The sequence below is a fragment of the Leuciscus leuciscus genome (assembly GCF_965113295.1).
Source record: "Leuciscus leuciscus genome assembly, chromosome: 13".
NCBI classification, from domain to species: Eukaryota; Metazoa; Chordata; class Actinopteri; order Cypriniformes; family Leuciscidae; genus Leuciscus; species Leuciscus leuciscus.
In genome coordinates, this window is record NC_138737.1 from 11,616,660 (window position 1) to 11,629,221 (window position 12,562).

Below are 12,562 nucleotides of genomic sequence, written 5' to 3' on the forward strand. Positions count from 1 at the left end.
GTCCAAATCTTTAATCATGATGTATTTTCAGCTGGGAATAAACAACTTTATTTACAACATTTAGTTCTTGTCTTTGAATCGGATTGGTCGAGTGATGGTCTAACAGCTATGGCACTTTTGAATGATTAGTGTTGTGGATTTTTCAGCGATTCTTCTTGCATATTTTATTAATCCGCCAGTAGGTGGCATCAACTGACTGTCTTTATGGGTGTGTCACTGTCTCATTCGTTCAACTGATTTGTTTAAAACACTGATTCATTCGGAACAATAGAAGTGACCGGCTAAATACAGAATAGCATTCTAGAATACTACTCTTACTTTTTCTGCAGTTAAAGATATGGCAGAAATAAGTTGGAGTGTGTTAGTATGCTATTCCAAATTCAACCGAGTCATTGATTTAAACTATTCATTCAATAAAGAAAGAATTGACCGGCTGAATTTGCATACTTTTTATGGCAGAAATTAGTAAGTCTTTATGAGTCATTGAATCATTCACTCAATTAAAACAAAAACACTAGGCTAATACATTGAGGTAGGAATTCATTTGTTTTGGCTTTGTTTGCAAATATATTTGAAGGAGGAGCAACAATAGTCAAACTGGTATTGTGTCTAAAATGTAAGTTACTGAATGTTAATTTGTTCAATTAACTGTTCTATATAAGCAATATCACACTCTCTCAATTGTGCTGTTGTTAATAATAATGCTGATATTCAGAGCAACAACACTCTTGCTCGAATGATATTGCTTAATTATTTTTATTTCTATTATATTATTGAATACCTTGGTATATGAATGTGGTAATCATTCAGTAACATGGTCTATATGATATAATAACAAATTATTTTGTGTAAATTAAATATTACATCTGACATTTTTTAGGGACTTTTTGATAATGAGGAAATAGCAGAAGGGGCTTCTGCAGCAAAGCCCCAGAATCTCCATAAAAAATTCCCCCAAATGTATTTGTAATCACACCAAATCAAGTTCTGGACATTTTGAAGAAGCTCTGATGCAGAGATACAGACAGGCTTGTTATAGGTGGGTGGGGGATTTGGCACTGCACTGCTGAAGCTTGCTGCAAAACCTCTCTGACAGGAAATGTTCTCAGCTCATTTTCTTTGCCAACGCAGGTGAGGAAGGACACACAGATTCACTATCTGATTCACACTTATCCACACGATAATACTTATTAGAAGCTGAATACACCAAACAGCCATAGTTCATGTTCATCCTTCTTGTTCATCAGGGATTTCGATTTAAGTAATATAATTTCTTAAAATGTATTTTAGGCCACTGTCGGTTGGTTAGCTCCCCTTAATTTCTTTACTAATGGAGCCCTTGGCCCTGAAGTAATGAGAAAATTTTATTTCAAAGCATGCCCTCTTCCTCATTTTGAGTTTCACTCCGCTCACACACACTTAGTGTCACACTCATAAAATCACTCTCTGACTTTGACAGATGGGGCTTTAGTAGCCGAGCAGGATGTCTACTGTCGATTCTTGGCTCTGGAGCCAGGCTTCACTCCTGGTGTGAGGTCAGCTGAGGGTTGATACGCTGCTTCGGTTTATACACTGCACCTTAAGAAGCTACGGATTGAAAGAGAGAGAATAGAGATCAGCGTCTCCCTTCTGAGCTGCATCTGCATCTGCCAATAACGCTCTAACAATCCTCTCAGCCACAGCAAAGTGAGAAAGAGAGAGAGATTGAAATGATGCTGAGCGTTGTCATTTAAATTCTGCCAGAGAGTAATGAGGATCACTTAGTGGCTGTGTGCTTTACTTTTAAGCTACTCATTTTTCCTGGCACCCTATCTGTTTTTTCATTCTGAAAAGCACCGGCTTTTTTGTACTTATTGATTAAATTAATGAATGTGACATGGCATGAGCAAGGATGGAAATCTCCTATTTTTTTATTTTTGGGGGGTCCTGACTCCTGTGCCAGCTAAGCAAGTGCAAATGAGATGAATGTGAATGCTAATGGATGGATTGGGATAGACGTCTTTAGAGAAACCAGCTACTATTAACAGTACGCTGGTCCTGAAAGACTCACTGAGCACCAGATGGATCCTCCAGAACTCACTCCACAGTGACCACCGAATCAGCTAGGAGGCTTATAGTCTTCAATGGAAAATTCGGCCGCACATTCACTGTGTTTTGGTGCCAATGCCAAACCCAAAGGGTAGATTTGCCATGATCCCAAATGTCTGGAATGTAGTTATAGCTTGTTATTTTACCAAAACATCTCATTTATTTGTGTATATGCCATTAGTTGATGGTTACAAGCACGTGTTAAATGGATATTTTAATGGTTATAAGATTTTAGTATCGCCATATTATGTCTACAGAGATACATGGCTGACATATACCTAATTACAGGGAATGAGAAGAAGCCAATCTTTAGAAATTCCTTCTAGTTCCAGTTGGATTATTCTTTCTCAGCCACATTACGCCCTGATGTCTGTTTGGAGACCTCTGAACCGGCGGCTGAGTCTTATTTTTGGAATGAGCCATGCTGCCAAGCTTGTGTCATCCATACACCCCTAAGGTTTGCCGGGTCGAGATAATTAAAGGGGTGTGAGAGATGGATAGAGGGAGTAAGGCGTAAGCATGAGTATTTCCCTGTCCATGAGAGGTTGTGCTGTGCACCGGCTGATGGTCATCAACAGTGCCAAGAGAGGCCCGGCCGGCCAGAGAAAAGCCCTGTGGTCAGCACTCCATGGGCTGTAGATCCTGCCAGCATCCAGCTCTCAGAAACATAACAGGAATCACACCTCCAACCGGCTCTCTGCTGGGCTCACGCCTAGCACCCACAAACACGTCTACTCAAGGACAGTGCTATCATTTTGGCAGTTGTATCACCGCTAATCTCTATAAAACATGTTTTTAAAGACCACACTTTGTAGACCAAAGATTTACTTTCAAACTGGCATTAGGTTAGTTCATTTATCAGCAGAAAAGTTCTGAAAATTTGTGTATAAAATTCATAAAACATACACTATCATTCAAAAGTTTGGGGCTGGTCTTTTATGCTCACCAAGGCTACATTTATTTTATAAAAAATACAGTCAAAACAATAATATTGTGAAATAATATTAAATTATTGTTAGGGGTCATGATTGTTTTATTCTTTTAATATGTTCCTTGAGGTTTGCTTAATGTTAATAAAGCTTTTTTGCACAAAAAACAAATATGCACGCAAAAAATATTTTTAACCCTCTGTCTGAAATGATCAGGTGCTCTAAGCGATGTTGGGTGACGTCACTTCTTGTTGACGTTCAAAGTATTGTCAAACAAAACAGAGGCTAGCTCCACCCTCCCTCCTCCTCATCCCGTCCCCTCCCCCTCCCTTCTGTGCTTCCTGAAACAGGCTTTTCCGATGTAAATTTGGGACTAAACACGCGTTCCTTCTCCTTTTCCCTCTTCTTTGCTATTTGTTCATCCGAACGTCGTCTCTTTGCTTGTGTGTCGGCCGTATCAAAACTCAAGAGAATATAATTCTAACGTTAGTTGTTGTCGTTTTCTAGGACATCTCTCCTCTAGCTAACTCCCCTCTTCATGCTTCTCTCTCTCCACTCCCCACACCCCCCTTCATGTGCACGTGCACTAACCCCCACCCCCAAATCATTCTTGTCGGTTATTGGCTGGAACACTGTTTGTTATGTTTCATGGTGCAGGTTGGCCCAGTTTGTTTTTGTTGCCATTTGTGGAGCCTGGGCTGTCTACAGAGAGTGAGAGACCGGGTTTTTTTACAGTGTGTTCGGGGGACAGGCAGCTAGCGGATAGTGAGGAGATGTTTGCTGTATGTGACAAAAAATGTTTCAGCCTAAAAAAAGCGTGACATCGCTTAGAGCACCTTTAAGGGGGCTGATCCTTTAAAGCGTGTCAGTAATGGGCCACTGTTATGATTGGCTTATCTCATTGTATAGGGAAAAGTGTAAACGCCCCACTATTGCACGCGATTCATTGTTTTAAAAACATCTATATAAAACCGTAATTTGCAGACAAAGCATTAGCAAATTTTTTACTAACGGTCTGCGATGTAGCTGCTGTCAAATGCTCCAAAAATAAACAAGGATTGCGTCCTCCAATGCGATATATTCAGGATTTCACCTTGATGTTTGTGGCATCATAATGTCAGAAAGTGTGCTAATTAAAGCTGTGTCCAAGTAAGTAGTCCTCATCACACATAAATAGAGAACTGTTATTCTCATGGCGATGTGGGTGTGAATGTACAGTAGCATGTGTCCTGACTCCTGATCCCATTCCCTTCTCCCTCCTTCTACTTTCCCATCTACCTCCACTGTCCTGTCAGACACTTAAAAAATTTAACCTGACTGCTGTCAGGAAGGATCCTCATTATGAGCCCCAGGTGTTGTGCGGTAGGCTGCTGGTCAGAAAAGCAGGAACACAAACCTGCCAATATAGTGACACTGGACTGGAAATGCCCGTCACATTTTGAGAGCCAGCAGGCACTGCCAGGATGTGTTTACGAAAGAGAGGGAGGAAAGAAAAGGATAGTGAAAAGGATGGTAATGTGTGTGTGTGTGTGTGCAATTAGAGAGGCTGTATTACAGAGAAGCATTCTGTAGTGACTCAGCTCTTTGCACCTGTTGTCTTACCTCAGAGAGATGTTCAACCATCGTATACACAGCTACAAAAGAGATGCATTCTGAAACATTACTCAGTTCCACTGATCTGACATCTTAACTTTCAACAGCTTTTTCGTGTTTTGTTTAGCCCCTGACGCTGTGAATGTTACATTTGATTTCACTGAACAGTGAAAAGAATTCAGTGGGATGCTCAGGCTATTAGCTGAGGTGATGGTTTTATATTTCTGAGTTGGCTGACATTTACATTCACAAAGAGAAACTTCCGCAGTCATCTCAGTGTCATCTGCTCCGCTAGAGCACTGAAACATTGAAACCGAGTGTGTTTGTGTGTGCACCTCAGCGTGGGTTTGGTCTAATTAAAATTGCCTTGAGTTCTTGCCACTAGCCCCTGCAGGAGCCTGCTTTCATCAGCACTATCTGTCAGTCTGCTCTACTGGTTAACCTTGTTTTTGATTGTGTACCTTGTTTCTTCCACTGACGGTTCCCCGAAAATGCATCCATTTAACAGGTTCACTTAGGCACATCTAATATCAGTTGATTATGCACAGAGAAAGACGGCCCCATCTTGTTTTAAAGATACTGAATTAGTCATTAGCCGGGTTTCCATTATAGAACATCATAAAACATTTTAAATACATAATTGTACATGCACATTTTTTTCCATTTAGATGAACTTTTCTGTCATTTAACGCTCACTTAGTAAATCTTTTAATTACTAATAATTTAATAACACTTTTAAATGTAATCTTTAGCAAATCTCAAAATCCAAAATATCATATTTTCATACTGTACATTATAATGTGGCAATTTAAAATGATTCATTTTAATTTGAGTGTTTTTTTATTATTATTAATTTGGACAAATAGTATAGAACTTTAAAACAGCTATTTATTAGTTATTGGCTATAAATATGAAAATGATTAGTTACAGTGGGTACGGAAAGTATTCAGACCCCCTTACATTTTTCACTCTTTGTTATATTGCAGCCATTTGCTAAAATCATTTAAGTTAATTTTTTTTCCTCATTATTGTACACACAGCACCCCATATTAACAGAAAAACACAGAATTGTTGACATTTTTGCTAATTTATTAAAAAAGAAAAACTGAAATATCACATGGTCCTAAGTATTCAGACCCTTTGCTCAGTAATTAGTAGAAGCACCCTTTTGATCTAATACAGCCATGAGTCTTTTTGGGAAAGATGCAACAAGTTTTTCACACCTGGATTTGGGTATCCTCTGCCATTCCTCCTTGCAGATCCTCTCCAGTTCTGTCAGGTTGGATGGTAAACATTGATGGACAGCCATTTTCAGGTCTCTCCAGAGATGCTCAATTGGGTTTAAGTCAGGGCTCTGGCTGGGGCTCTCTCATCAGACCAGAGAATCTTATTTATCACCATCTTGGAGTCCTTCAGGTGTGCTTTCATGTGTCTTGCACTGAGGAGAGGCTTCCGTCGGGCCACTCTGCCATAAAGCCCCGACTGGTGGATGGCTGCAGTGATGGTTGACTTACTACAACTTTCTCCCATCTCCCGACTGCATCTCTGGAGCTCAGCCACAGTGATCTTTGGGTTCTTCTTTACCTCTCTCACCAAGGCTCTTCTCCCCCGATAGCTCAGTTTGGCCGGACGGCCAGCTCTACGAAGGGTTCTGGTCGTCCCAAACGTCTTCCATTTAAGGATTATGGAGGCCACTGTGCTCTTAGGAACCTTAAGTGCAGCAGAAATTTTTTTGTAACCTTGGCCATATCTGTGCCTTGCCACAATTCTGTCTCTGAGCTCTTCAGGCAGTCCCTTTGACCTCATGATTCTCATTTGCTCTGACATGCACTGTGAGCTGTAAGGTCTTATATAGACAGGTCTGTGGCTTTCCTAATCAAGTCCAATCAGTATAAGCAAACACAGCTGGACTCAAATGAAGGTGTAGAACCATCTCAAGGATGATCAGAAGAAATGGACAGCACCTGAGTTAAATATATGAGTGTCACAGCAAAGGGTCTGAATACTTAGGACCATGTGATATTTCAGTTTTTCTTTTTTGATAAATGTGCAAAAATGCCAACAATTCTTTGTTTTTCTGTCAATATGGGGTGCTGTGGGTACAATAATGAGGGGAAAAAAAAGAACTTAAATGATTTTAGCAAAGGGCTGCAATATAACAAAGAGTGAAAAATTTAAGGGGGTCTGAATACTTTCCGTACCCACTGTATATTTCTCTGAATATTAAACTGAGATAAAAGGAAAACATTTTACTATTTGAAAATTAATTTTCAATGAGTTTTCCTAAAAATCAGTTTGGGGGGAAAAACACCTCTAAATATTATATCTGGGGGCATAACCACGTTCTTCTCTCTTTCAGAACTCTCTAGGAACCCTCTAAATGGAGATGGCGTATTTCAAGAACAATTTTTGGGTAAGTCTGTCACATTTCTTATACATTGTGTTCTTTATGTTCTAGCTTTGTACAGTAAGAGCAATGTTTACTCAGCGTATGTTTTATACAGTTGCCTTGTAAGCAGTTTGGGATTCATATGCTGACTGTTTCTGTCACATCATTGAAAGTATGAAGAAAGGATAGCGAAAGGAAAGAACAAAGAGAGAAAAAAAAAGTGTATGAACAAAAGCAGAGGGCCAGGGCTTTGTCAGCTTTCCCATGAGGACAGCCGTGTTCTGCACTTTCCACACACCTGGTAGGGCTATTTCAGGGGCGTCCTACTTTAATACCTAGCCTGCCCCTCTCAAAGAACAAGGAAGAAGGGAGGAAAATCAAGCCAGAACATTCAGGAACTGCTGCTACTGAATGAAGGCCACATTACACCAGTACAGATGCCTTCCTACAAGATAAAGACCTCCATATGTTAGAGAAGCTTACAACATCTGTGCCGTCAAATTAGTTTTGTTTGAGAAGTAGTAAAGTGGCATTTAAATGTCATGTTAAAATAAACATCATACAGTGATTGGTTCCCTCCTGTTTAAGCTGAACACCCCATCTCTCATTTGTAGTCTTGACTGGAGTTTTATTTTTGAGTTCCTCTACTGTGTTCTGGCTGGTTGGAGCCTCTGGTCTGCTGACCAGTTTGGGCCAGGTCATGTGATTGTCTGGCTTTGTGTCGCAGGACTGTGGTAGATGCAGAGACCTCCTCTATTGTGTTGTGTTCCTACACAAAAAACACCCCCCAAAACTCCCAAGCATCCATGCAGAACTATTATTCACTCTCGACCCCCTCATCGCTCATGCAGATGTATGCAGACGCTGACGCTCTGGCCTGCACTTTTTCCTGTTACTCCGAAAAGCAGTTTTTAAAGTCAACATAAAATCAAATTGGCCTTTACGAGTTCACACTTACATAGAATAAATAGAGTAAAGGTTATGCATATTTGGCGGGCTGTCAGAGGGGAGGAAGCAGAAGTAAGTCTGCTGTGTGTGTATATATACCTCTATCTTGTTAATTGAGTTGATTACTGAATATGTTAATAGGTTAGTTATCTGAACGTGCTCATCCTGAACTTTTAATACACATTTTTTGTATTTTTGTGCATGATTCATCAATGCATGTTGTACCGAAGAACTGTCATTAGAATTCATCAGATTAATCAGTTAATTCATTTTAAAGTCATTTTTTTGTGAGTTTCACCATTTTAAAATGAGTTTCTTTTTTGGTTGATGGAACCAAGGCTGCTTAAATTTCACATTACAAATACTGATTCATGGTAACTTTAAAGAAATTAATTGTCATTATAGTGTGTGTGTGTGTGTGTGTGTGTGTGTGTGTGTGTGTGTGTGTGTGTGTGTGTGTGTGTGTGTGTGTGTGTGTGTGCGTTTGTTTTATATTACATTGTGGGAACCAAATGTCCCCACAAGGATAGTAAAACCTGAGATCACCTCCATTGTGAGGACCAGCCAGCGGACCGCTGGGAAATGGGTTAATAAACATTCTAAATTATATTTTTTTGAAAATGTAAAAATGCAGAAAGTTTTCTGTGATGGGTAGGTTTAGGGGTAGGGTTAGTGTAAGGAGATAGATTAGAATATACAGTTTGTACAGTATAAAAACCATTAAGTCTATGGAGAGTCCCCACAAAGATAGTGAACCAGACGTGTGTGTGTAAAATGATCATAACTGTGTGTGTTTGTCTTGTTGTGTGCGTTCGTCCTGCTCTGACTGTTTCTTCAGCACTGAATAAAAACACCTGTGTGAAAAGACTGAAACGACACATTTGGGTAATTACTGAAAATGCATGATTAATTAAGTCTCTGAGAGGGAATTCACAATCGCAGTGATTAAGCACATTCCTTATTTAGCTCATACGTCTTCATCCTTACAACTGTCTTCAATCTGTTTTCTCCTCAGAAGGAAAACAGGGCGTTCAGCAGGCTGTCAGATGCTGTCTCACAACAGAGAGCTCATTTAGCAGCCTAATCAGTTCATTTAGTTTCACTCTTACTGTTCTTTTTCAATTTTGCGAGCTTGGATGTAGATTTTTCAGTCTCACATTAAAGTATTCGTGAAGCTTTGGAAGATGAGGGTTTATTAGATCTAGAAAGTTGTTAAATGCGGTCATACTTTAATAGCTCTACAAAGCATGCATTTTCTCGCATTTGCTAGTGAAAATTACTTTGGCCACACCAGTGCGTGTGAAATATGCCACCTAAACCTCATGAACTTATCTAGTACCATCAGAAAAAACGAACATTATACGCAGATTACCTTTCACACTAAGATTGGCAGATTGGCTGCTTTTTATTGGTTTCCGTCCAAATGAGAAAGTTATTTTTAATTCATTTATGGACACATGCATGGACGTTTCTGTCCATCGTTCTCATAGTGTTGTGCTTTTATAATTAATGTTTGATGTGGAAAGTAATGTATAGTGTGTGAATATTAATTGCATCTTTAATTTGGTCATGGATTAGTAACCCTCTGAGAGTGTCCAGACAAGTAACAGTATAATTAAGAATTCAAAAATAAGGTTCATGAATATTTATTATTCAAAACATAAGCCATGCCTTTATAATAGTAGAATTTGTTAATTAGTTACCTGATTAGAACACACTTAACAGTGTCTTCCTTTCAGCATATAAATTATGCTTACTGAGCAAATCATTATTTGTCCCTGTTCAGTTGAGTTTTGGGTCATGATCCATCAGTTTCCACTGCCATAGAGAGGCCTTTTGTCTTGTGCATGTAATTAACCAATAGCATTTCATTAAAAAAACAACAGAAGAACAAAGAACAGAAGTCAGAGAATTCCTCAAGTTAATGTATAGCCCTGTCTCCATCTCCAATTCAAGATAAACATCACTGATACGCTATATCTGTCTTATTGTCCCATTCGTGTGATTTAATCAAGACTCGTCTAGATAAAGGTAAAAGAGAGGAGGATGAAATACTTTAGGTCAGTCAATGATTTCCCTCTTTCTCAACTAAAAGCTAATGCAGTTATTCATCACAGGTGACAGGACTGGGCCATGTGTGTGCGTTTTACCCATAATGCACAGTCAGCAGTAAGTCCTTTACAGCCCCTTTGGAGGGAATTCTAGGAAATGAGCAAATAATCAAATATCCAACATACACATTGTTATGAACAATCTCATCCGAGATTCTTTTTTCATAAAAGAATCAACTCATAAGAGCCATTTGTTTCAGGACTCAGATGGGCAGCGCTGTACATACAAGTTTTCTCACAGCCAAACTAGAGGTCTATAAAAGATAAATCTTGGGACTTTAAGGGGATAGTTCACTTTGAAATTAAATTTTGGTATGTTTTAGCTTACCTCAAGGGCATCCAAGATGATGGTGTCTTTTTTTCCGCAGTAGTTTCAATTTTGATATTTTTAGGTCAAACCGTTCTTGTCTGTCAGTCATATAATGCAGGTCTATGGTCACTGTCTCAAAGAGCATGCACAGAGTCCAAATTAAAACAATTCCCCGTCGTCCAAATTAAACAATTCCCCATCGTAAGTACACATTGATGGCCCAAGACACGAATGTCTACTGCAGCCAATGCGACATCTAGTGTATATACTGTATCTGTACCCGCCCGCGCTCTCAGATCACTTGGATTCGGCTGTGTTCAAGAGGTAAAAACAATATAAATACTGTTTGTTTTCTCACACAAACCGCTCGTTTTGTGTCTTAGGCCATCAATGTGTACTTACGATGGGGAATTGTTTAATTTGGACGATGGGGAATTGTTTTCATTTGGACTCTGTGCATGCTCTTTGAGACAGTGACCATCGACCTGCATTATATGACTGACAGACAAGAACGGTTTGACCTAAAAATATCAAAATTGAAACTACTGCGGAAAAAAAGACACCTACATCTTGGATGCCCTTGAGGTAAGCTAAAACATACCAAAATTTAATTTCAAAGTGAACTATCCCTTTAAGAATTGATGTTGAGCAAGAAAAAAATCACGCAGTCCTTCTCCTTCTCGAGCCATGGTGAACTCATCGACCTGCACTGACACTTGAATGTGAAAAGGTTTTTTGAGGGACTACAGTGTTCTGTTCTGTTGCTTGTCCTTTGTGTTTATTGGGTCTCACATGATTGCCTCATTGCCCCGAGCATCATGACTCTGGAACGCCCTGCAATCTTCTAATTACAACTTCCATGAGACATGGCTTATTCATCAAACTCCATATTAGACCTTCTTACATGCTGCTTGTGTGTTTACAGCATAGGGTTAATTAAAATCAAGTGAGACTGGTTAGTTCTGTAGGCTAACACAGGTTATCATTGTGAGGTGGTGCTGTTGGATGTTCAGCCTCATGCTCAGACTGACTTTCAAAAGAGAAACGCATATGATGGGAAAGTTTTAAGTTTAAATGATTCCTGAATAGATTTATAAACCCCTTTCAGAATATAGCTCTCAACATTAATGACTTAACACATTACAAACAGATTTTAGGGAATCCAGCTCTCTTAAAACTTAAAAACCCCTGTGGTGAAAATCAAGCTTTTAATGTTGTTTATGTCTATGTGGCGTTTTTAATAAGCTTTAAGACCATGTGCAAATTCATTAGTCAACACCATTGCTGAGTATTTTCTCTTTAAATCTACGGTGAACCAAAGACAGTCTGAAAAACGCGGTTTGAAATCGCTGGCCTGTGACATCACAAACTACTTTGTAACCAATCACGTCAAAGTGCCAACGGGCTTTAGCATATAATCAACAGCGAACTAGCAGGGGAATCGTGAAAGAAGCCAGGTTATCCCAGTATATTTTTCTGTTGATATGAAAAATCAGGTAGATTTAGCAATAGCGAGTGTATGATGGATATTACGAGGTTATGATGAACTATATGCCTGACTCCGAGATGCTGGACAGGAACATGGTTTGTGTAACATTAGCAATACATTATTAGCTGTTTGATAACGTATTCAAACAAAAGGCTAATCATATTAATTTCTGTTATGTGTCCGACGTCAGCATTTACCTCAGGAAGTTGGCCGAGTGAATCTCTGAGCTGGTGGCGTCAGTGGAGGCGGGGCTAATTAGCATATTTACATCTCGTGTTACAATGCATTTTATGTGTACTAATTTTGTCGTCTTTTATTATCATTATAAAATGGATTTCATTTTTAATCTTATATTATTATGTTTTTGATTTGTTTTCATGTTGATGCTTATTGTAATGCTTTTAAAGCACTTTAAGCTGCTTTTCTTGTGTGAAAGGTGCTATGCAAATATTTCATATATTAGAGTTAATGCATTTTTTATTACAATATTTTATTTATTTATAGTATTTATAATAATTGTATAATATAAAATATATATCAAAGCTTTTCTCCACTTCCTTAGAGGAGAGGTCAAACTGATTTTTAACAGTCCTGGGACTTGTGATGAACAAGACAGAATACTGCAGCACCGACACACACGTATCGTATGCCCCTCACCTTATGGAATGAGCTGTCATGTGTCTCCCGCTCTCTCACAGTTTCCAG

At 39.0% G+C, this 12,562-nt stretch overlaps 1 protein-coding gene across 1 annotated transcript in view; it reads left to right on the forward strand.

Moving 5' to 3' along the window:
• The window catches only part of fcho1 (FCH and mu domain containing endocytic adaptor 1), a 45,255-nt gene that overhangs the window by 7,406 nt on the left and 25,287 nt on the right, over positions 1 to 12,562 (forward strand). Inside the window, exon 2 of the mRNA XM_082187575.1 lies at positions 6,970 to 7,023. Within this exon, the coding sequence (XP_082043701.1) occupies positions 6,991 to 7,023 (33 nt within the window). The 5' untranslated portion in view covers positions 6,970 to 6,990. The remainder of the gene's footprint in view (positions 1 to 6,969; positions 7,024 to 12,562) is intronic.